Source organism: Salmo salar, chromosome ssa03 (assembly GCF_905237065.1).
Source record: "Salmo salar chromosome ssa03, Ssal_v3.1, whole genome shotgun sequence".
Lineage (NCBI taxonomy): Eukaryota > Metazoa > Chordata > Actinopteri > Salmoniformes > Salmonidae > Salmo > Salmo salar.
The window spans coordinates 79,461,544-79,486,716 of record NC_059444.1 but is presented as its reverse complement, the minus strand read 5'-3'; the positions used below and the strand labels follow the sequence as shown (position 1 = coordinate 79,486,716).

General features: G+C 41.7%; 2 protein-coding genes across 2 annotated transcripts; both read left to right on the top strand.

The window, feature by feature from the left end:
* The first annotated feature begins 8,872 nt into the window (after window positions 1-8,872).
* Window positions 8,873-11,648, top strand: LOC106601823 (parvalbumin beta 1-like). The gene is made up of 5 exons (XM_014194221.2): window positions 8,873-9,156; window positions 9,972-10,038; window positions 10,218-10,350; window positions 10,530-10,639; window positions 11,354-11,648. Exons 2-5 carry the CDS (start codon window positions 9,978-9,980, stop codon window positions 11,377-11,379), a joined length of 330 nt encoding a protein of 109 aa, XP_014049696.1. The 5' UTR covers window positions 8,873-9,156; window positions 9,972-9,977; the 3' UTR covers window positions 11,380-11,648.
* Window positions 11,649-16,658: 5,010 nt separating this feature from the next.
* On the top strand, window positions 16,659-21,146 carry LOC106601824 (parvalbumin, thymic CPV3). Its single transcript, XM_014194222.2, has 5 exons — window positions 16,659-16,949; window positions 17,566-17,633; window positions 18,456-18,588; window positions 20,114-20,223; window positions 20,859-21,146. Exons 2-5 carry the CDS (start codon window positions 17,573-17,575, stop codon window positions 20,882-20,884), a joined length of 330 nt encoding a protein of 109 aa, XP_014049697.1. The 5' UTR covers window positions 16,659-16,949; window positions 17,566-17,572; the 3' UTR covers window positions 20,885-21,146.
* The last annotated feature ends 4,027 nt before the right edge of the window (window positions 21,147-25,173 follow it).

Below are 25,173 nucleotides of genomic sequence, written 5' to 3'. Positions count from 1 at the left end.
CGTCTGGTAAAAGACTAAAATGTAAATGTAAAATGAAAGGCGTGAAAGAGAGAGTGACTCTGTTACAGATGCAATGAATGTCATTCAATTTACTGAATCATATTCGTATTACAAACATACCCCAAAAAATAGTAATCGATATTTAACACATAAACAGTATACCTAAAATGATTTCAAATGGTCTATTTAACCTTTTACACTCGTGGAAATTGGCTTGTATGGATAGGGATAAATTGAAATGTTTCTTGCAGAATAAATATGAAAACTATATGCATAACAATGGTAGCAATTGAAAGGGAACCGTTTGGAAAGTATGGGGAAATTATTAGACACAACGGTTCACCTGACACAAGACTGAATCCAAACATTACGTTGTTGATGTTATGTGCATTTTACATGTACTGTACTTCTCGCGGCATTTGTTGATAACGAAATTTGAAAATACTATGGATACATTCAGTAACATGACACGAAAATTCCTGGAAAATGCGGGTTAGGTGCAAAATAAGACAAATAAATGACAAGGTTTGAGTCCAAGAGCCCACACCTCTCCAAATTGTGCACAGTTCCTAAGTCATTTTAATTCACTTTTATGACTCAAAGAAGAGTCTTCAACTATAAGGTGCTTTTTTTTTAGCTCTCCTAGAGCAAGTACACTTATAATTATTTTGTGAGGAACACAACCCTGCATCCCTGCCATCACACAATTACTGTTGTTGTTTACGCAATCCAGAAACAGTCCAGTATAAAGTGCAATCTGGGTCAGGTGGGCATGATTTAAAAGCATGGTCTGTTGCCAACACGATGTTACAGTTTTAGGCTTTCACAATGCAATTCAGGGAAACCGATCACAATTTTGGTGCGCTTTGAAAGGAGTCATTAGTGCATTCTGGTGCATGTTCCGCAGCTAATTTTCTTCACAAAAGACAAACATAGGCTCATTATGTTCAGAACAACCCAGGGTAAGACGACATCTCATATTCTAACTGTACATCAAACAAAGTGATCATAAACGCTGACACTGTTTATGACATGGATTTTAGGATATGGAAATGTGAAGTGCACATTTGGACTCATGGGTGTTTGGCTTGCTTGTATGACATCAAAGTGGTATTTATTATAATCTTCAATGTCTCATCTTTCAAAAATACATAGAGTCTTCTTCATTTACAGCATTTTCCTCACTCAGACAACAAAGCATTTGCAAAAGTTGCCCAATTAGCGGGAGTGATGGGGCCAGGCTGCAACTGTCGTATGAGGTGCTCAAGTTCCAACACAAGTTCAGAACAGCTGTCAGTAAAAATAAAATAAAAACATACAGAGCTGTGTAGCGCAGAGCCAGAGCTCTGACGTCATGTATAGCATGTTACTGTACAGCCACTACGTTCCCATTTAGGAGTTTATCAGTGCCCAAATTTGCCATTTTCAATCCATATAGGTGTGAATGTAAAGGGCTACAATGTAATGTAGCCTTAAAAACATTATTTCCTCACATGTCACTAATTCGGCAAAGTGATGACGAAAAAAAAGATTACATTATAAATGCTTCTACACGCTGAAAACATAGAGAAATTGGTAATTAGTCAAACCAAATCTGTGGCCGAACCGACAGTGAAGCCTGTTTAACTAGCACTGCATGGTTTGCGCCAAGTTGGAGTTGTGCGCATGACGCACACGTTTGGATCGATTTACAGAGTTGGCATCTGTTTCTTCCCCCCAGTGGCAAATAAAATATACTAAAACTCATTTAAAAACGTTAAAAATCTATATATTTTATTTTAACCTTAATGTAACCTGGTGGGTTATTCACTCTCGAAAACAACTAAATATGACCCCTACTGTGTTGACAGTGTTAATAGTTAAATATAAGAACATTAGGTTTTTCTAACAACTGCCTCACCTGGTTCACCAACTACTTTGCAGACAGAGTTCAGTGTGTCAAATCGGAGGCCATGTTGTCCGGACCTCTGGCAGTATCTATGGGGGTACCACAGGGTTCAATTCTCGGGCCGACTCTTTTCTCTGTATATATCAATGATGTAGCTCTTGCTGCGGGCGATTCCCTGATCCACCTCTACGCAGACGACACCATTCTGTATACTTCTGGCCCTTCCTTGGACTAACTAACCTCCAAACGAGCTTCAATGCCACACAACACTCCGTCCGTGGCCTCCAACTGCTCTTAAACACTAGTAAAACCAAATGCATGCTTTTCAACCGTTCGCTGCCCGCACCCGCCCGCCCGACTAGCATCACCACCCTGGACGGTTCCGACCTAGAATATGTGGACCACTACAAATACCTAGGTGTCTGGCTAGACTGTAAACTCTCCTTCCAGATTCATATTAAACATCTCCAATCCAAAATCAAATCTAGAATCGGCTTTCTATTTCGCAACAAAGCCTCCTTCACTCACGCCGCCAAACTTACCCTAGTAAAACTGACTATCCTACCGATCCTCGACTTCGGCGATGTCATCTACAAAATAGCCTCCAATACTCTACTCAGCAAACTGGATGCAGTATATCACAGTGCCATCTGTTTTGTTACCAAATCACCTTATACCACCCACCACTGCGACCTGTATGCTCTAGTCGGCTGGCCCTTGCCACATATTCGTTGCCAGACCCACTGGCTCCAGGTCATCTATAAGGCTATGCTTGGTAAAGCTCCACCTTATCTCAGTTCACTGGTCACGATAACAACACCCACCCGTAGCACACGTTCCAGCAGGTATATCTCACTGATCATCCCCAAAGCCAACACCTCATTTGGCCGCCTTTCATTCCAGTTCTCTGCTGCCAGTGACTGGAAGGAATTGCAAAAATCGCTGAAGTTGGAGACTTTTATTTCCCTCACCAACTTTAAACATCAGCTATCTGAGCAGCTAACCGATCGCTGCAGCTGTACATAGCCCATCTGTACATTGCCCACCCTATCTACCTACCTCATCCCCTTACTGTATTTATTTTAGTTACTTTTCTGCTCTTTTGCACACCAGTATCTCTACATGCACATCATCATATGCTCATTTATCACTCCAGTGTTAATCTGCTAAATTGTAATTATTTGCTCCTATGGCCTATTTATTGCCTACCTCCTCATGCCTTTTGCACACACTGTATATAGACTTTCTTTTTTCTACTGTATCATCGACTTGTTTATTGTGTTATTGGCTTGTTTGTTTACTCCATGTGTAACTCTGTGTTGTTGTCTGTGTCACACTGCTTTGCTTTATCTTGGCCAGGTCGCAGTTGTAAATGAGAACTTGTTCTCAACTTGCCTACCTGGTTAAATAAAGGTGAAATAAAAAAATAAAAAAATAAAATGATAATTTCCCAGACAAAGCAAGATCTCTCTTGTCAACAGAAATCAGCAGGTCCAATTTTTCTTCACTTCAACCCTACTATGTCAGATTGTGTTTCACTTGTGTGTTTAACAAAGTACTCGTTGTATAGTATACTTTCTACAGTGCATAATAGAGCCAGAAAAGATGTGCAACATATCACCAGCATAGGAAGATAACACCATAGTGCCCACGAAGCTCATCACTAAGCTAAGGGCCCTGGGACTAAATACCTCCCTCTGCAACTGGATCCTGGACTTCCTGACGGGCGCCCCCAGGGGGTAAGGGTAGGCAACAACACGTCTGCCACGCTGATCCCCAACGCTGGGGCCCCTCAGGGGTGTGTACTTAGTCCCCTCCTGTACTCCCTGTTCACCCACGACTGTGTGGCCAAACACGACTCCAACACCATCATTAAGTTTGCTGACGACACAACAGTGGTAGGTCTGATCACCAAGAACGATGAGACAGCCTATAGGGAGGCCAGATAATTGGCAGTGTGGTGCCAGGACAGCAACCTCTTCCTCAATGTGAGCAAGACAAAGGAGCTGATCGTGGACTACAGGAAAAGGAGGGCCGAACAGGCCCCCATTAACATCGATGGGGCTGTAGTGTAGTGGAGCGGGTCGAGAGTTTCAAGTTCCTTGTCTACATCACCAACGAACTATCATGATCCAAACACACCAAGACAATCGTGAAGAGGGTACGACAAAACCTTTCCCCCTCAGGAGACTGAAAACATTTGGCATGGGTCCCCAGATCCTCAAAAAGTTCTACAGCTGCACCATTGAGAGCATCCTGACCGGTTGCATCACTGCCTGGTATGACAACTGCTCTGCATCTGACCGTAAGGCGCTACAGAGGGTAGTGCGTACGGCCCAGTACATCCCTGGGGCCAAGCTTCCTGCCATCCAGGACCTCTATACCAGGCGGTGTCAGAGAAAGGCCCTAAAAATTGTCAAAGACTCCAGCCACCCTAGTCATAGACTGTTCTCTCTGATACCGCACGGCAAGCGGTACCGGAGCACTAAGTCTAGGACCAAAAGGCTCCTTAACAGCTTCTATCCCCAAGCCATAAGACTGCTGAACAATTCATCAAATGGCCACCGGACTATTTACATTGTCCAATAACACATGTGTATATTTGGTACACATTTGAGGCGTTATAGTTGGTTAATTCAGCATCGTACCGTACACTTGATATACAAGGAGTCCACAGCGAATGAAATGCTGACCTGCATGTTCACCTCTCAACACTGCAGCAAACATAGCAGAAAGTAAATGGCTAAAGAAACAGTAGATGTCCTGTATGGGTGGGAGTACGGTACCTGTGATGTACTGGGCCATCTTCAACACCTGTTGGAGGGCATTGCAGTCGAGAGCGGAGCAGTTTCCATACCAGACCTTCCAGGATCCAGTTGCAGAGGGTGGTTTCCAGACCCAGGGCCCTGAGTTTGGTGATGAGCTTGGAGGGAACAATTGTGTTGAATGCTGAATTGTAGTCAATGACCAGCATTCTCACATACTGTAGGTGTTCCTTTTGTCCAGGTGGGAGAGGGCCATATGGATAGCAATGGCATCTTCCGTGGATCTGTTGGATCAGTAGGCAAATTGGAGTGGGTCCAGTGGGCCTGGCCTGCTGGCCTTTATGTGGGTCATGACCAACCTCTTGATGCACTTCATCATGATGGGGTGAGTGCAACAGGACGGTGGTCATTTAGGCATGTCACCTTGGTTTTCTTGGGGACTGGAATGGTAGTGGTTGACTTGAAGCATGTGGTGACTACAGCCTGGGACAGAGACATGTTGAAGATGTCTGTGAAGATGCCTGCCAGCTGGTCAGAGCATGCTCTGAGGATGTGGCCGGGGGTGCTGTCTGGTCCTGCAGCTTTTTGAGTATTCCCTCTCTGGAGAGTTTTCCTCATGTCAGCCTCTGAGAGCATAAGCACCTGGTCGTCCTCAAACAAAAACCATGCTCCCAAGACTTTTAAAATCAAAATCATCATAAACCAGTCTGTCACTGACTTAAAAATAAAAAAAAAGTGATCAGCTGTGAACCAGCAGGGGCCGCCCTCTTGGATGGCTCAGTGTTGGTGGCCTCCAAGCGAGCATAGTATTTGTTGCGCTCATTGGGGAGAGAAGCATTAGTGGGAATCACACAGCTGGCTTTGCCTTTGTCGTCTGTAATAGCCTGTAGTCCTTGCCACTTGCGTTGTCTGTCACATTGTAATTCCAGTTTGTGTTTTCAAAACTCTCCTGGAGTATTGAGTCTGCTCCGTCCATCCTTTGTCTCACCATTCTCTCTGTTGGTGGCTTCTTCTTCAGTAGGTTTTTGTATGCAGGGAGTAGAATCAGGGAGACATGATCTGATTGGGTGAAGTGGGGGTGGGGAATGACTCTGTACGCGTCCCAGATGTTTGGATACGTTTTTAAAATAAAACGTTTCACCTTTTTCTCCATGAAGTAATTCAACAATGTGTGTGCCGCAATCTTGTCTATTTCAAATCTTCTCATTGATCAAGACAGGTGAGTGTCATTCAACGCAACGCTTGATTTCCGAGTTGCGCTCATGACATGCGGCACCTGAGAGAACATTTGAAAAAGGTGGTGTCTTACACATTGTTGGATTACTTTATGGAGCAAAAAAAGGATTTAGTTTAATAATGGAGCATTTTCTAAATTCAAACGAACCACCTGCAACTAGACATGGAAGTTTAAAAGACGTGTTGTCTTCATGGTCGGGGATTGAGGAAGTATCACTAAGAAAATGTTGGTTGAAAATTCTCTGTGCAATGCATTACAGTAAGTAACAATCAGCCAGCTGGAACAGTAATAATGGTCTGACTAGCCAAAGTTTTATAAGCTACACTAAACCAACATCCCTCCCTCCCTCCATCATCTCTCTCTCTCTCAGGCTGTTCCTGTAGAACTTCTCTGCCGGTGCCAGAGCATTCACAGAAAAAGCGACCAAGGGTTTCCTGGTAGCTGGGGACGAGGATGGTGATGGCAAGATTGGAGTTGACGGTAAGAGAACTTTAACCCAGCTCATCATGGTTGAGGGACACTGCAGGGATGATATGTTGGTGTACTGGTAACAAATAAATTGGACATGTAGCTGGGACCCAGAGTCTTTCCTGACCACATGACATTAACAAGGAAAAACAACACTAGAGGAGATTTGCTACATTGACTGCCTTGTGTTTATAAGAGCAAGAGGTTTTTGTCTTTTTTTCAGTGCTACTACAGCAGGTGGACACTGATTTTCTGATTTGTTGACTGCATCGTATTATTCAAACATGAACAATAAGGTCAATATTCTTGGTTGAGCATATTTTGCACAATACTAATGATAATTTTACTCTATCCACTTTTCACAGCGTTTCTTGCCCTTGTAAAGGCATAATTGTCCATTGACCAAGATCAACCGCTTTTCACAGAACCAGAACTCCTAGCAAGAATCATTAACTTTCAGCTAAATTCATATTTTTATTTATCAACTGCCTGCGGACTATATTTCTCAACATGGAGCACAATGTCCTTGTAGTGTATTGTTAATGTTATTTGGATGTGTTATAATGATCTGAAAATGGCTTGTGCAAATTGTACAATCATATCTACACTTTCGAAAAAATAGTGAAAACCCAGTAATAAATACTATTTTGGTGTAAACATTGTCTTTTCAGCTTAGACTCTCGATGCTTTGGAAACCAATGTGGGGAGAAATAAGGCTGAGTTCGAGATCTATACTGTATGTGCTGTCTTGTGAACTCCTATGTCACTATCACACTAAGACAGCACAAACAGATCTGGGACTCAGGCTATAGGGGAACATTTGAGGAGATTTCAAATGTATCCTGTGTGTTTATCTATGAGGTCATTGCTAGTGTGAGGGGTTATGAGGGGAGAAAGAGAGAGCGAAAGAGAGAGAGAGAGAGAGACACGTGCACCTGTTTTAATAATGCCCAGATCGGAGAGGGGAGTCCTGTAGGATTTGGACCAGGTCCTGGCATGCTTCTAGTGTGGGGGAAGTCCTTGGGCATCACTGGTATACTTCCTAAGGGATTTGCAGAGGATATATTTCACATTACTCTAATAGAGCCTTGCAGGTCTGCCAGCCTGCTGCCCCCTCATGGATTCTCCCTCTCTGGATGGCACTTCCACTTTGGTGAACAGGACAAAGTGCTGGAGAAAACTGACACTGCAACAGAATGGCCAAGAATAGCCTTGTGTCATTATGTTGAATCAGGGGGACATTTTAAATACATGTTAAATACAGTGTAACCAGTGTGTGGGGTTCCCTTATAAATACTTAAGGAGATGGTGGTATTTTCAGTCATGTCAGACTGTGTTTATCTGCATAATTTGTGAAAATTTGTGGCACATCTTGCAATTTATTTGTATGTTGTTTATTTTACATATACTTAAAAGTTACTTACAGTAAATAATTTACAGTAGCTAACTTACAATTGTCCTATTATAGCTTATCTGAGATAATGAATTCCATATCCTCTCATTTAACAGTCAAAACATGTACACAGACTGTGTTGAGCCAATCAGTGTATCACTGACCCCATTGGTGCAACATAGTAACTACCCAACTAAGAAATGTATCCGTAATTCAACACTCAACACTTTTGCGACATAAGCGTGCCGCAATCAATTCATTTTCCAGACAGAAAAATAGGTGTCGTGAAGGTTTATCCCCGCCCCCACCTCCAGTCAGAGATAGGACAGTGATGCCACCTGCAGAAAAAATATAATGTTCGCTATAAACTGTAACATACATTTGCTGTAAAATTGCGTAATGAACAGTTAAACATTATGGTGGAATGGTGCATTGTTTTCTATCCAATAGCCAATCCATGTGAAAGTAATAAACAGTATCTCGACGTTTGTTTTGGGTCATATTTTCCTTTATTTTCCAAGTACTCTGAGCGATATAAAGGGTAACAAAAAGATACAAATGCAAAGGACTTGAGCGTGCAGTATAGGCTAGACATGAAGTATAGTACAATGTACTGTAGGCTACGCCACATGATCGCATTACCTTTGTAGGTTTACAGAAGCGGCAGGTACTTTTTGGCTATGCAGATTTAGTCCGGGATACACCAATGAATGTGCAAGATTATTGGGATCATGGGTAAATTTGCTTTCACGAGACATTGCATGATAAAATCTTAGGCAATCTTAATAATATTGCAAGTAAATTGCTCTCATGTAAAATATTAAAAGTTTAGTGTAGCCTCATATCTTATAATATGAAAATATTAAATCATAAAAGCATAATATTTTCTCTAAAACAACACGGTTTACGCACATCCAATACTTCACCTTAATGCAATGAATGACTGGAAACTCTTTCAAAGACATTCAGAGTATCACAAAATCGTTTTAAACAGACCTCTCAAGTCCAGCATATTACATGAAGACTACAACCCTCCTTAGAAACCTCACCAATGACCGCGTTGGTAGCATATCCATAGGCTACACGAACCTCTCAATATAAACGGTCGGAATCTTTTTAGCAACCGTCGATTCCATCCCTATCACTCAGCAGAACATATTCTTAGCAATGGGGGATATTATGGACTTTTTTCAAACGCACCTTTTAAGCATCTTCATTTATGAAACTTAAAATAGATCGGATCTCTTGCCAGTGGACAATCCCCCCACCCCCTCCGGTGTCGGTTACATTATGCCTCCAATTTCGGTTGAGTGAAAGTATATAAGGTCAGAAGTATCGATGGGAACATCACTCGCTGCAGTCGCCTGAAGTCTTCTCTATCAACCGTTCATCAAAGACGTCAGAGGTGAGTTTCAGAGCGGTGCGAAGGAAGTACAGGAACCCAGGATCCAGAAAATTGCAGCAGCATCCAGGCTTTTTCTGTACATTTTATCATATGCGCACTTTACAATTTACGTGGGACTGCAAGCCGTTGTGTCATCCAAAACACCCAAAGGCTGAGATTTTGTTTCTGTATTTTTGGGCTTTATTTGGACGCACCCCGGAGCGGGACGGATTTGGACAATTGCAAATCAGTTTCTCAGATGGAACGTTTGGAATGCAACATCAACATCTTTATCAAATACCCACATGTGCAGTGGGCTGCCTTAACTATCAGGGCTTTCCTTTTGGGAACCACTAAAAATGTTTCAATTGGATTTGATATGAATTCCCAAATTACACCCAGTGGTTGAGACTGACACATTTGAGGGCAGCTTGACACATTTGATTTGATCTCATTGCGTTATAATCACACGGATGGTGAAAGGGGCTCTGCTATTACTTAAAGACCACCAGCCAAATGCTGGTAAACAGTGGCGGGTCGGTTTGAAATATTTGTTTGACATCCTGCGTGATGAAGTGGATTATCTATTTTAAATGAAATAAGATGGGTTGAGTTGTGCTGAAATTTTGTTTGGTAGAAAGTCTGAGTGTTTGGTGATTTGTTCATATTTTTTATCATTATTTTTGTGCACTGGTATTGCACAATATAATAATAGTTACCTGGTAATAACCTCTCAAAACATGTTGTAGATTAAATGCAATGCTCAATACCGAACGTTGACATGCTAAATCAAAGTTGTATTAAAGTAACAATTTCTCCCTTTTTTCAACATTCAGCTCAAAATGGCCTGTGCCCATCTGTGCAAGGAGGCTGACATCAAAACCGCATTGGAAGCGTGCAAAGGTATGCCCTAGTTTGTTTACTTCCCCCTCCACCTAAAAAGCCATTTCAACCCAATTATGTTGTATGATAAATGTGAAATTAGCAATATGAACACACGATTACCTCTCTAGGCTGTAGTTGCATTGTGTGTTACTTGCAGGTTACACAGTAGACATATATCCTTCATATTTGCGTTACAGCCGCCGACACCTTCAACTTCAAGACCTTCTTCCACACGATTGGCTTTGCCTCGAAGTCCGCCGACGACGTCAAGAAGGCTTTCAAGGTCATTGACCAGGATGCAAGTGGCTTTATTGAGGTGGAGGAGCTGAAGTAAGAGCCATGCACCATTACAGTACAATTAACAGACAATTTATGAAATCAATGCAGGAGACTGTCCACTTTATTCAATTGTATCGGTGCGCATGCATTCTAAAAGTCAGTGTGCATCGGTGCATTGGCCTGCATACATTCAAATGAAACTAAACTAATATGTGTGTCTCTTTCTCCAGGCTGTTCCTTCAGAACTTTTGCCCCAAGGCCAGGGAACTTACCGATGCAGAGACAAAGGCTTTCCTCAAGGCTGGTGATGCCGATGGTGATGGCATGATTGGAATTGATGGTACGAAACGTAGCATACATGGTTAATCAATGCGTTAACCAATGTCACTTGCATACAGTGGTGTAAAGTACTTAAAAGTAAAACTACTTTAAAGTACTACTTAAGTAGTTTTTTGGGGTTATCTGTACTTTACTATTTATATTTTAGACTACTTTCACTTTTACTTCACTACATTCCTAAAGACAATAATGTACTTTTTACTCCATATATTTTCCTTAACACCCAAAAGTACTCGTTACATGATGCACTTATCAAGAGAACACATGGTCATCCCTACTGCCTCTGATCTGGCAGACTCACTAAACACAAATTCATCTTTTGTGAAATTGATGTCTGAGTGTTGGAGTGTACCCCTGGCTATCTGTACATTTTAAATACAAGAAAATAGTACCATCTGCTTTGCTTAATATAAGGAATTTTAAATGATTTATACTTTTACTTTTGATACTTAGGTATATTTAGAACCAAATACTTTTAGACTTTCACTCAAGTAGTATTTTACTGGGTGACTTTCACTTTTACTTGAGTAACTTTCTATTAAGGTATCTGTACTTTTAGTCAAGTATGACAATTGGGTACTTTTTCCACCACTGCTTGAATATTAATAACGATGTTTATGATCTGGTGTCAATCTATATTAAGGCCTAAGATAAGAAAGTAAATTAATGTTATAAGACACTGGAAAGGGTTAATGTTTGTATTTTTCTTTTGCAGAGTTCGCTGTATTGGTTAAGCAATAAAGAGCAACTGACCAAGAACTCACCTGAAGGAACAATATTGCCCAAGACCTCCCCATTTCATCTGAATATAAATACTTTTTATACATTTACTTGCAAGAAGTTTCCTCCTGTGCAGCACACTGTCCAAAATGATGATTGTGAATGTAGCGCGGATGTGTTCATGTCTGATATGAATTTTGCTTACTGTAAAATCTATGATGCACTTTTCAGGAAAGGACGATAGATAAAAAATAATCAATATTCTTTTGGAATAAAAGGTCTTTGTATTATTTCCTATTTAATTAATCAAATGTGTTTATCTGAGTTCAGATGCCATTAGTTTAACTTCACACCCATAAAAGGAACCGGTTTATAGAACTGTAATTGAGAAAACGCCTGCCATTTTATTCGCTATAAATTATACATAATAATTCATGACACATAGTCTATTTGTCATGTTTTGCTGATAAAAAAAACAGGATGATCATTGTGCAAGTACAAGTTTACGCACAAAGGCGCACAGGCACACACAAACCGAGGTGTGAGAGAGAGAGAGAAAGAGAGAGCGAGAGAAAGACAGAGAGACAGAGAGAGCGAGAGACAACAATAAAAGTCAAAAGAATAAATAACAGCATGGCCAAGCACCAATTTAGTTTTTCCGCCCTCATATGAAAATAGGTAACATAAATGTTCTACTTAATCAATAGATGCATCCATAATTGACATCCTATCCTAGACTAGAGACAAGGATTGGGGGTTCAAGTGATTCCAATTATGTTTGATACAGTACCGTAGAGCAGTGGTTCCCAACCAGGGGTACTAGGGTACTAGGGCCCCTGGGGGTACTTGGCCTATCTACAGGGGGTACTTGAGAAGACTCATGAGACCATAGGCCTACTGGAAAAATGCACATGAGGGGGTACTCCAGGGGTACTACGGGCAGAGCTAAATTCAGTTGGTGGTACATTAACCGAAAAAGGTTAGGAACCATTGCCTTAGAGTCTGCATACATACAGTATATATGGACAAAACACATACTTCAATATGTTTTATAATGTTTTTAGTCAATCAAATGTATGTATAAAGCCCTCATCAAATGCGTCTCTATGGCTTGATGTGCGGTATTACAGTTGACCTACTGACATTAGCAGCCCCACATGGGAGTATAGTCCATGCGTCGGCGTTATGAGTCCACTAGATGGTGGCAAACCCAAAGACAGTGAGTAATCTTCCCAAGGCAGCGTTTCCCCTAAATAGAGCCAGAGGTGCGTACTGAGGTGTATTCAGGGTAGTGAAATGTAATATAATGAATATAATAATCATGAAAGCTGATAGGATTCCCTCGATAGGTTCCATTTCTATCTGAACGTTAACTGTAATGGTACACTCTCCTGAACAGGTACTGTGATTCTGATGGTTTGTCGGGACTGATGATTCATTAACAACTGTAACATTTTAGCTAAACCTAACCCAACTACGGAAAGAAGTGACTTCGCGTAGCAGGTTAGGAGAACTAACGCAGCAGGTTAAGATAATTAATGCATCAGGTTAGGAGAATTAACGTCATTAAAGGGTATGGGTTAGGCTTAGCTAAAATGCTACTTGTCAACAACTGTGATCCCCGACGCTACAACTAGATGAATCTGTACTCCATCTAGCCACACAGCCACAACCGTAGAAACCATCAGTCCAGACAAACCATCAGTAGGCATATTATATAACACCGGCCCATGATGTATGTTTGAAGAGTCACATTAAAACGGAGAACGAACCATGAAACAACATCTCGTGCAGCTTTTTAAACCATACACCCACAAAACGGGAACACTTAACTGCAATTGATTTAGGCTACTATAACCATGTCAGGCAGAGCTGTCTGATTTAGTAATTGTCTTTTGGTATTGGACATTTGGCGATATAGTTACACTGTCACGAGGAAAAAGCCAGTGCAAACAAACATAAAATAGCGCCAATAACATAGAAATATGATTTAGCACCACGGACAGCGGCTATCGGAAATCCCTGCGATCAGAAGTTTCAGGACCATGTTCAACATTTCATGTAGTCATAATACACTGAAGTCAGAGAATTAATGCAGTTAGCCTATTATCTGGAACTGCGTATGATATGTCTACACAATTTGCTATATGATTAAACCTAACAAGCAACACACAACCGTTTCTTCCGTGGCAACGGAGCATCTCTAATCCGTTTCTGTTCGACACCGGATTAGCCTAGACAAATTACGACTATCCCGCCCTGGGACAATGAGAAGGCTTGCCCCTGCAGCCAACCGATGTCCGCACGTAAACTTGTAAGGAAAATTAGCAAATGTAAATGAATAAATTACCGGCCAGTAACCGTATAGGCGATGAGGTATCAGAATGGCGCATGACATCACCGCCTGTCGGTAAAGCGCACCGCTCGATCCGGTGTCCTCCTCAGTCTCTCTTTCACATACGACCAGGGATAGGGAGAGCCTATTGAGTTTCCCCTGATGCATCTGCCGCTGGAGCCCCAAATCATAGAAAGAGGTTTCGGACATTGGACATGGAGACATTAGACGCGCGATTTCTCGTTTGTGCGCCCAGTCAGAAAATCTGATTTGAAAGGTCAGGCTGTGACTGAGCGACCTGCAGGAGTAGTTTTAATGATTTTAATTAAAAAAAACTTGAATCAATTAACTACATTTATATTAAAATGACCATAAAGTTTCCCAAAGGGAAATGTTTTCTCCTCATGCATACATGTTTGGAGAGTTAGTGGAAACGCAGAATATAGCCTACACACTATCCACACCAACTCTCCCACCAAATATACACCAGAATAAAACACCAATATTAAACAGTGAAAATACAAGCCTAATACGTCTTAAAGGATCAGTGATCTAGCCTACTACTACTACTACTACTCTTTAAGCGCCCACTCGATCATTTCAGCAGTCATGCAATTAATTTATGCACAAAAAGTACAATACATGCAAAGGTGTTAACCGTGGGGCTAGAACACTCAGTCTAAAGTTTCATTTTACTTGGAATATTCAGCCTACATATGCATGGTACGTTTAAATAAGGTTCACTTGACCTGTCCTTAAGCGACCTTTACCCATCTACTTTGCACAACACACTAACGCCTGCGGTCTGGGTAGGGCTCGCGCGGTCGCTGGCTGATGCGCTCGACCGCTGCCTGCTTCCGCTGCTGAAGCTGTGGTGGGCAGGTGTCAAGTACTGTAGTCTATAAATCCCCACGCGCGCGCCGCGGTTATTCGCTGAATTGAACTGCTTGCAAGCTGGTGCTGGTCTATGATTGTTGTCTGCCTCCGGCTATAGGGGATATTTAGCGATATCCCTACCTCAAAGGGTGTCATATTTCTGGTTGAGCGGTGCCACTTGTCATTAAACACGCCGAGAGAATTGTCAAAGCTAAATGTCCGACTTTTTCCCCAAAACGTTAATGATGAGAATCATAACAGGATATGAATTTGATAAATAATTCGATTTATGCAGATATTGTATTTAAAAGGACACAAATCAGATGCCATCTGTATCATGGCTGACATCCTATGCAGTGCACTCTCTCCCTAACACTAACACATGCACACCTTTACAGTGAGAAGTGAGCCCACATGTAGGTTGCACACCTTCAACTTTCCCCTTGTCCAATGATGAGTAATAGCTCTTCTCCACAGTCCAGAAGTAGGGTATACTCCAAGGGATAGGGTTAATGCACTCTCTGCAGACCTCTCCGTTTACTTCCACATACACTGACATTGTTTAAGGGTTGTCCTCTGAAGGTATAGGCATTCTGCCAACGGTCACATTTTACAGGCTGCCCAAATGCAGTATTTCATTTCACTGCTTCAATAACACTGTGAAGAATTGCAAAGATAAGCATTGTTCTGAATGGATCACTCTGTTAGATCTCCTATCGCTATGGGTCGCCAGCAGCTACAGTGATGATACTGAAGTGTGACCATTTATATCTGAGGGATGGCCTGGGTGAACTCTCTCTCTCTCCATTCCCCAAAACTCTATTCCAACACAGATGCCTTAGGCAAATGTGTGCTTATGTGTGTTTATGTCTGTGCATGTGTGTTTGGACCCTAATTGACATTAAAACATCATGCAGAATCAAGTGGGACATTGAAAAACAGGGTGACCTTGTGTCTTTTAATCAGAACGCTGGACAGTTCCATGATAGTTCAATATTTACTCCTGTCCGGCCTATAGTGTGAGAGAAGGTTAAATAAATCGTCATGATGACATTCCGTGATAGACAACCCCTGATGTGTGTGTATCTGTTGACTTTAGTATTATTAGATTTGGAGGGGATAATCTAACCCCATCTGGTGGGTCCAACAGAGTAGCAGGGAATGAAAAATGTGGTCTGATTAAATCCAAATGAGGGCACATTTCTTGACAGATTTTCAGGGGATTTGGACCAGAGGGTTCATTCTCAGGGGGCTGTGGGCTACTATACCACATAATGACCACACTGTATCCCTCCACAACGATTTCAACATCCAATACCCACATACCCACTTATACACGTTATAATTTAATCTGGTTTATTGGAGCTTGACTTCTCCCTGAATGCAGTTTGCTTTCTCACTGAATGACCCTTTTCACTGAGGACAATATACTGTATGTGTGACACAAATACCAGCTCTGGGACTGCTTGTAGAGGGAGAGAGAGAGGATATATATATATATATATATAGATGGAGAGAGGGGGGGGGGGAACCGACAAACAGCGATTAGCCTTGATTACACCTTGCGCTAACATGTGGGTTTCATGATCTGATCAATATGATCCAATAACTATCTGATCAAAGTTTGTCGCGTCTACACATTTTAATAAAGGTCTCTTATCCCTTCTTCCTTACCCAGCTTACCCTCCACTGTGATCGCACTGTGAACAGACTAGCTGGTGCCTCCCTGTATGCAAATTATTTGACAGATATTCTTTCAAAGTAATATGGATTTATTTACTGATGCAATAAGTCAATGGTGCTACCTGTCAATGATTTTAGAGGCCAGTACAATGCTGATTTCAATTATTTTACCATGCAGATCTGTTTATACTTGATTGATTTCCAGACATCATGTGTCTTTTAATCGTCCTGTGTAAAAATGTGGGCAAAATCGGAATGTGGACTTGATCAGGACAAAGGGTGCATGATAGCACCAGGTATAAACAGGACTAGAGAGACTGCAAACTTTTGTACCATAGTACTGTATTATAATTCGAGAAGGGAAGGAGAGGGGGAGGAGGACTGGGTTAGGTGTGGGTGGGAGGAGGGGATATAGAATAATGCACTGATGACTTAATTTGCCATTTACAAGGGCGTTACTGATGTCCACAGTAGTCAGTCTCCTGCCCATGGGCGTTATAAAGGGTAAAGGTTAATTAGTTAGGGAAGAAATTTGATCAGGGGCGGGTAGTTACAATTTGATACCCAGACAGGTAATTCAAGCATTCCCTATTGTCACCTCAATCCGACCTATATAAATCGTCTCTGACGGACACCAGTCACCACATAGCCTTACTCCTCTCTTTTGGATCAACGACCGGGCAAGAACCTCAACGCGGTAAGTTGACTTTGCGCTCTGAACTGAACTCAGCTGAGTCATTCTCTGCCACGTTGAGGGATACAGACTGTTGTCTTTTTTTTTATCATTCGCTTCGTTTGTGTTTATAATTAGAAGTTTACTTGGCTTTAATGTTTAGACAAAGGATGCGGTAACAACGTATTAGACAAAGTTGTGCCATATTTTCTTTTAAGGAAGTATCTAATTAATTCTTTGCTATCTGTTTTAGCAAATACTTTTTACAGGGTTTCAGTATATTGATTCCGACCAAGATGAGTCTAAGGGCAGACTAAAGATAATTTGCCAGTAGTGGTATTTGGAGTAGGCCTACCTAGCTCAGATCAAGCAATAGGCTCAGGGGAATTACTGAGAAATTATGTCAACACAACTGTTATGTGCATGAGCTGAATCAATAGACCTTAGGCTATATGCGTGTCACAATTATTGGCTATGTTTTATAGGCCTCTGAAACTGTGCTTAAAATATGCTATCCAAATAATTATAATATTCTGCACCAGTCAAACCAACGCCTTGTCTTCAAAGAAGAAGCATGCATTGCTGTTTAGCCTACCTGACTAAATGTGTTAATAATTCACCACTTTTGTTCATTCGACAGGATTAAAATGTCGCTCTCATCTATCCTTTCCGCTGATGCAATAGACGCTGCTATGAAGGACTGCCAAGGTATCATCTTCCACTCATATCATTATTGCCTTCTTCATTTAGATTCCTTCACCGCATTAGTGGTAGCCTAGGCTATGGGCAGATTCACTATACTAAATAAAGTAAAAAAAGGTAGTCCATTGTTGATGTCAAACAAAAAACAGAAGTATAGGCCTACTGGGGTGGATCAAAATGAGGCCTATTTTACAGGAAACACATTTAGGCTACGGAAACTGACAGGAAACCCTCCAGAAGCATTAAGGACAGAATAGATAGCAGTGGTCTCTGTCAGGTTTTTTGTCCCTAAATGTATCAGGAGGAATTATAATGCAAACAATTGTCTTAATTTAAATGGAGTTTTTGAATAAATCAAAATGTGATGTGCCTATGAGTGAACTAGACTAGACTTAACAGATTAGTAGGTTATTTGAATCAGCTGCAACCTGGTCTCAGAGCATTTCATATTATTCTGTGTGTAAATCTGAGACTCCATTTAGAGTGATATGTTACGTTTCATATTGTATGCATTCATTTGTGGATGTCCATCAACTATTTCATATGATATGTTACTAATTGCAATTCGTGTTATATGTTACGAATTTGCAAAACGTGCAATATGTTACAAACTTGCAAAATGTACAATATGTTAAGAATTCGTAAAACATATGATATGTAATGAATTCTGGATAGGTGGCTAAAAGGGTAAAGGTTAGGGTTAGTGTTCGCGTTCTTCCACAAGCCCTACCTCCACTTCATACCCCCACTTCCTCGTTAACGACCTGTACTAGAGCTAAGGCCGAACACGGCTGTTAATTTTTTCTCATGTCATCCTTACCCCATCAGCACCGGACTCCTTTAACTGCAAGAAGTTCTTCCAGCAGTGTGGCTTGACCAAAAAGAGTCCCGCGGAGGTGAAGAAAGTCTTCGGGATCCTGGACAACGATGCCAGCGGCTTCATTGAGGAGGAGGAACTCAAGTGAGTCGGCTACAATTGTTGGACTTTTAGTTAGTGATAAACTACAATCTTTGTGTTTTTTCTACTACAATATTTAGGCCTAAAGAAAATAGCCTATATATTCTTCTTGATGCCGCATAGGCCTATATCAAAATGTATCCTCTATAGGCCCTAAACGTGTTAGGCTACCTGTCATTTTGCACAGGTTAGTGTTTTTTGTCACGAATCTTGTTCTGGAGACAGCTCTGCAGTGGTCACTAGCTTGCACAGCCACAAAGTCATAAAATCGGATTTTCAACCTAACTCTAACCTTTACCCTACCACACTGCTAACCCTTATGCCTAACCCTAACCTTAAATCAAGACAAAAAGCAAATGTATTATTATTATTTTTTTTTATTTATTTTTTTTACCCCTTTTTCTCCCGAATTTTGTCATATTCAATTGGTAGTTAAAGTCTTGTCCGATCGCTGCAACTCCCGTACGGACTTGGGAGAGGCAAAGGTCAAGAGCTGTGCATCCTCCGAAACACAACCCTGCCAAGCCGCACTGTTCCTTGACACAATGCACGCTTAACCCGGAAGCCAGCCACACCAATGTGTCGGAGGAAACACTGTACACCTGGCGACCATGTCAGAGTGCATGCACCCGGCCTGCCACAGGAGTCGCTAGAGCGAGATAGGACAAGGACATCCCGGCCGGCCAAACCTTCCCCTAACCCGGACGATGCTGGGCCAATTGTGCGTCGCCCTCATGGGTCTCCCGGTTGCGACCGGCTGCGACACAGCCCGGTATCGATCCAGGATCTGTAGTAATGCAGCTAGCACTGCGATGCAGTGCCTTAGACCGCTGCGCTACTTGGGAGGCCCTAAAAGCTAATATTTGTTTTTATGCATTTTTACAATATAGACAATTTTGACTTTGCAGCTGGCCCATCTAGCGGAAATTGCTCAGTTCTGCCTCAGGCTACTTCTTGAAGATAGACTTTGTAAACTAGCACATCTTTACTAGTGCGCCTCCATCAAGAGATGGTCAATTGTCATTATTTTGTTCATTCATGAGTCCTGGGGGGTCATAGGACATAGCCTTTTGCACTGTAATGATGGCATATTAAGCCTGCTTTCAGTAAGCATGTCCTCTACAACTCCTAAAGTTGTTTTATTTGTTATTTTTTCCAGATCCTGAGGTTAAAATCGTCTTTTAAAAGGGTGACCACCATAGTTTGTCTAAGATATATGGATAAAACAATATCCATTCGTCCATTCATCATTAATGTATGATTGGTTTTTCTTTGTAACCCAGACAATACTACTTCCTCAATATCTGAAGGGTTCTGCTGCAGAGTGGTGAATTGCCGGTCATGGCAACTGTGTAGAATAGCCCTGTCAAAGTAAGCACGGTATGTTAGTGGTGTGTGTGTGTGTGTGTGTGTGTGTGTGTGTGTGTGTGTGTGTGTGTGTGTGTGTGTGTGTGTGTGTGTGTGTGTGTGTGTGTGTGTGTGTGTGTGTGTGTGTGTGTGTGTGTGTGTGTGTGTGTGCGCGTCTCAGATTCTTCCTCCAGCGGTTCAACCCCGGGGCCCGTGTCCTGACTGAAAAAGAGACCAAGGCCTTCATGTCTGCTGCTGATGATGACAGCGACGGCATGATTGGAGCAGATGGTGTGTATCTTACACTAGTTTGGTGATGATGATGATGAAAATGATAACGATGATGATGATCACAATGATGTTGTTGATGATGATGGCGATGAAGAGGTGGATGAGAGTGATGTTTGATTATGTTGATGGAAGTTTGAAGGAGTGATCTCATTCGATACCAAATCAGTTGAGATTGTACAGTTCTGAATCTGGTTGCATTATGATAGTAAGCAGATTACAGAATGGTAATTGCCAATGGGTAATATATATACTTTTTACAGTTCTACATTGAACCTCCTCTGTCAATTGCAGTCTCAATTACAATATATAGTGTAGTATCTTGGTAAACTATTCTCAAATGTGCATTCTTGCAATGATTCCTTGGGTTGGTTGAGATGTCACTATGTCCCAAATTCATTCATTGAGTTAGTTGAGATGTCACTATGTCCCAAATTCATTCATTGAGTTAGTTGAGATGTCACTATGTCCCAAATTCATTCATTGAGTTAGTTGAGATGTCACTATGTCCCAAATTCATTCATTGAGTTAGTTGAGATGTCACTATGTCCCAAACCACAGAGCCAAACCTAACGTGTCTTTTCTCTCTCATGTTCTGGTTAATTATTTATCTTCCTGTCTTTCCTTTCTCCCCACAGAGTTCCAGGCCATGGTCCTATCCTGAATACCTGTACAACACCCTCCATAACTCTTTCTCCTCGCCCCACTCCAGCGCTAGGATTTATAACTTTAGTTTTACATCTGTCAATCTATTTGGAAACATTTATTCTTTTTTTGCAAGCCTCCGGTTCAGACTATCTACAACTCACCGATTTTTATTTTTGCTTTTTACATACGTTTTAGACAGGTCATTATATTATTGCCCAAAATGTATCACTTACCAAATTACTGAGAAAATAAAATAATAAAATGCATTCTAAAATCTCCTCCTTGGTTATTGACTTTTTACTCAAATATGAATTGTACTGAAATAATGCCACACAGTGTTGCTGTAATATGCCATACAATGTGATAACCCTATTGGACAGTGTGCACGGTATTGTACAGTACAGTGTCCATATTAGGACAGTCTCGCCAGGAGTTGTTTCAGTCTCAGTGGCTCTTGTTTTGTACAGACGTAATGAAATACCTTGAGACTGTGAACTTATATAAAATATAATTAATATAAAATATTTTAAGTCCACAGTCTCAAAGCATTTCATTATATCTATACAAAACATAATTCCTGCATAACAGAAGCTCTTGAAAGATAAGATTGAATTGGGTCTCAAGAAGAAAGTGTAACAATAGCCAATGACAGTATAATCACAGGTGGAATTATGGTAGCCTGGTCCCAGATCTGTTTGTGCTGTTGCCTACTCCATTTCTGTCCTTGTCAAGCCAAACGGTTTGGCATCACAGTAAGTGACACGGACCTGGTATGATAGCACAAAGAGACTGGCGCTAGAATTGGGGGAATCCTTAGGAAGTAGGTTCCCAAGTTAAAATCTCAGTGGGAACATTTTGACATGTAAATTCACATACTGATTTTAATCTTGCACACAGCAAATCGTTCCTCTCGGTAAGCAATCTGAGTAACATCCTTACCCGTGTCGTGTCTGACGGGTCATAAACCTCACCCAACAGGGCAACGTCATGACACCTGTCTAAAACATTTCATTTATGCTTTTCTTCACCTTATCTAATTCAGCAACAATCAGCAGTGGGTTGATTGACAGACAAGTTGGTATTGGATGTGAGGAGAAGTGGGACAGTGTGTGTGTGATTGGGGGGGGGGGACACCTGACCTAAGCTTTGTAATAAAGCTGTCTGACATACTTAGTGTAATAGAATGGTATATGTGCATTACTCATCTCATATGTATATACTGTATTTTATACCATCTACCGCTTCTTGCCTATGCCGCTCGGTTATTGCTCATCAATATATTTATATGTATATATTCTTACTCCATCCCTTTACTTAGATTGTGTGTATTAGGTAGTTGTTGTGGAATTGTTAGATTACATGTTAGATATTGCTGCACAGTCGGAACTACAAGCACAAGCATTTCGCTACACTCGCAATAACATCTGCTAACCATGTGTATGTGCCCAATACAATGTGATGTGATTTATAGGGCCACAGATAGGAGAGCAATGCACACAGGACGGAATCCTTGAAGAACCTGTATGTGCACAGGATTCACGTCAATCTCCCCCTGACCTCAATACATGATTTGTGTTGAAATGTTAGGATTTGGCCCAAAATTGTATTGACACGGTGTTAGACAGTTCAATTCTATGTTATTGTGTATCATTTTCTTAACAGATACAGTAGGCGTGAGACGCTCTTTGATTAGGTTTGTACCTACAAGCAGTGTTGACACTCAAAGATAAATGATTACTTGTGAGAACTTGTCACTGCTCTGTGCACCTGCATGCATTTACCTTAATCTCTGCATTTAAGAGGCACATTGGATTAGAACTAGTAACCACAAAGAAACAACACCCTGTATTACAGTAAAGCAGACACCCAAATATTAGAGCCTCGCCATTAAATGACATGTTTTTGCTCAGAAACCTCAACATTGAGGCAAGAACCTGGCCATTATAGAGAGCAGCCGTTGACAGAACATAGTTCCCACCCTTGTATTGAGACCACCAGAGTACCAGACCATTAGGACCCAGTGCCAGACACACTGCGGTATTCTGCATGTGGGCTACAATAGACACTGGCTTGGGCATCATGCTTCATCAGACTTCATTCCTGCTGGCAATTTGCCTTGGCATTTCAACCATGCTCCCATTACCGGCCGGGGACCTACACGGGGAGTATCTGTTAGGTCCTGTGACTGTACATATAACTAATTCGCAGACACAAGATGTCAAGAAAACATGGTTAATGCTTTTTCAGTCCTGTAATTTGCCTGATATATACAAAAGTACAGTATGTGGTAATAATGGATAATTTCTGGTTCTTATCTCAAATACAGTAATATTAAAATAACTGATCATGTTCTGGTAGACTGTAGAATGGCATAAAATAATAATAACAAGGACTTGTACAGTAAAATAATAAAGCACCATTAGGAAAAGAGAGGACTACCACATCATGTTATAAGACACGTGTTCTCTACCCATCTCATTCCTGACCTGTTCCCAACAGTCTGTCTCTGTGTTCTCTACCCATTCCATTCCGGACCTGTTCCCAACAGTCTGTCTCTGTGTTCTCTACCCATCTCATTCCGGACCTGTTCCCAACAGTCTGTTTCTGTGTTCTCTGCCCATCTCATTCCTGACCTGTTCCCAACAGTCTGTTTCTGTGTTCTCTACCCATCCCATTCCTGACCTGTTCCCAAAAGTCTGTCTCTGTGTTCTCTACCCATCTCATTCCTGACCTGTTCCCAACAGTCTGTCTCTGTGTTCTCTACCCATCTCATTCCTGACCTGTTCCCAACAGTCTGTCTCTGTGTTCTCTACCCATCTCATTCCGGACCTGTTCCCAACAGTCTGTCTCTGTGTTCTCTACCCATCTCATTCCTGACCTGTTCCCAACAGTCTGTCTCTGTGTTCTCTACCCATCTCATTCCTGACCTGTTCCCAACAGTCTGTCTCTGTGTTCTCTACCCATCTCATTCCTGACCTGTTCCCAACAGTCTGTCTCTGTGTTCTCTACCCATCCCATTCCTGACCTGTTCCCAACAGTCTGTTTAGATGGGCTTCTAAGGACACGGGAGCACCATAACACCAAACCCTTTCAAACCCACACCTGGCTACTCATTCACCAGCTGCTGCCCTCTCAAACTGTATTTAATCTCTAATGAAATTATGGGCATGCCACTACACTGTACTGTAATTAGAGTGCAGCAATGGGACCAAGCCAGACATTTCTAGTTGTACGCTAGATTTGACCAGGAAGTTACTACTACAACTACAGTATATAAGCCTGATACATGTCAATCAGTCCAAACATAAAATCAAATAAAAAATCAAATCAAATAACATTTTATTTGTCACATGCGCCGAATACACCAGGTGTAGAGCTTACAGTGAAATGCTTACTTACAAGCCCTTAACCAACAATGCTTTAAGAAGTTTTAAGAAAAATAGAAAAGTAAGCATGATTAAACAGCGGCAGGAAAATAACAATAACGAGGCTATATACAGGGGGTACAGAGTTAAGGTGCGAGGGTACGGGTTAGTCGAGGTAATTGAGGTAAAATGTACATGTAGGTAGAGTTAAAGTGACAAACCATAGATAATAAACAGAGTAGCTGCAGCATAAAAGAGGGGTCTGGGTAGCCCTTTGATTAGCTGTCCATGAGTTTTATGTCTTGGGGGTAGAAGTTGTTAAGAAGCCTTTTGGACCTAGACTTGGCGCTCTCCGGTACCGCTTGCCATGCAGTAACAGAGAGAACAGTCTATGACATACAGTACATCACTTACAGTAGGACAGTGGGCTGTACTCTTTATTTCAAAGGTTCACACCACCTTATCAGAGGGAATCTCCCAGGTACCTGCTCTCCAGGACCACAGGAGACGCACACAGAGAAGAAAAGAATGGTGTGTGTGTATGTGTGTGTGTGTGTGTGTGTGTGCATGTGTGTGTGTGTGTGCGTGTGTGTGTGTGTGTGTGTGTGTGTGTGTGTGTGTGTATACATGCGTGCAGTGTGAAAGAAAGAAAGAGAGACACAGCAATAGAGTCATCTTCTGTGACATGCCTTCAATCTGCGACCCTATACTGTAAGTGCTCGGGGAAGTGCAGGTCGGGGGGAGGGGGACAAGGTTGGGGAAGCCAGTGGGTAACACAAGCTGCCGGGTGGGGAACACAATGGAACCGAGCGGTGACCTCTGTTGGGTCAGCAGCCATGACTGATAAACAGAAAGGAAATGGAACACAACAGGGTCATGGTCATTAATCAACAAACAGAAGAAAACAGACTGAACCTGTCCAATGGTAAATGCTTAGTTC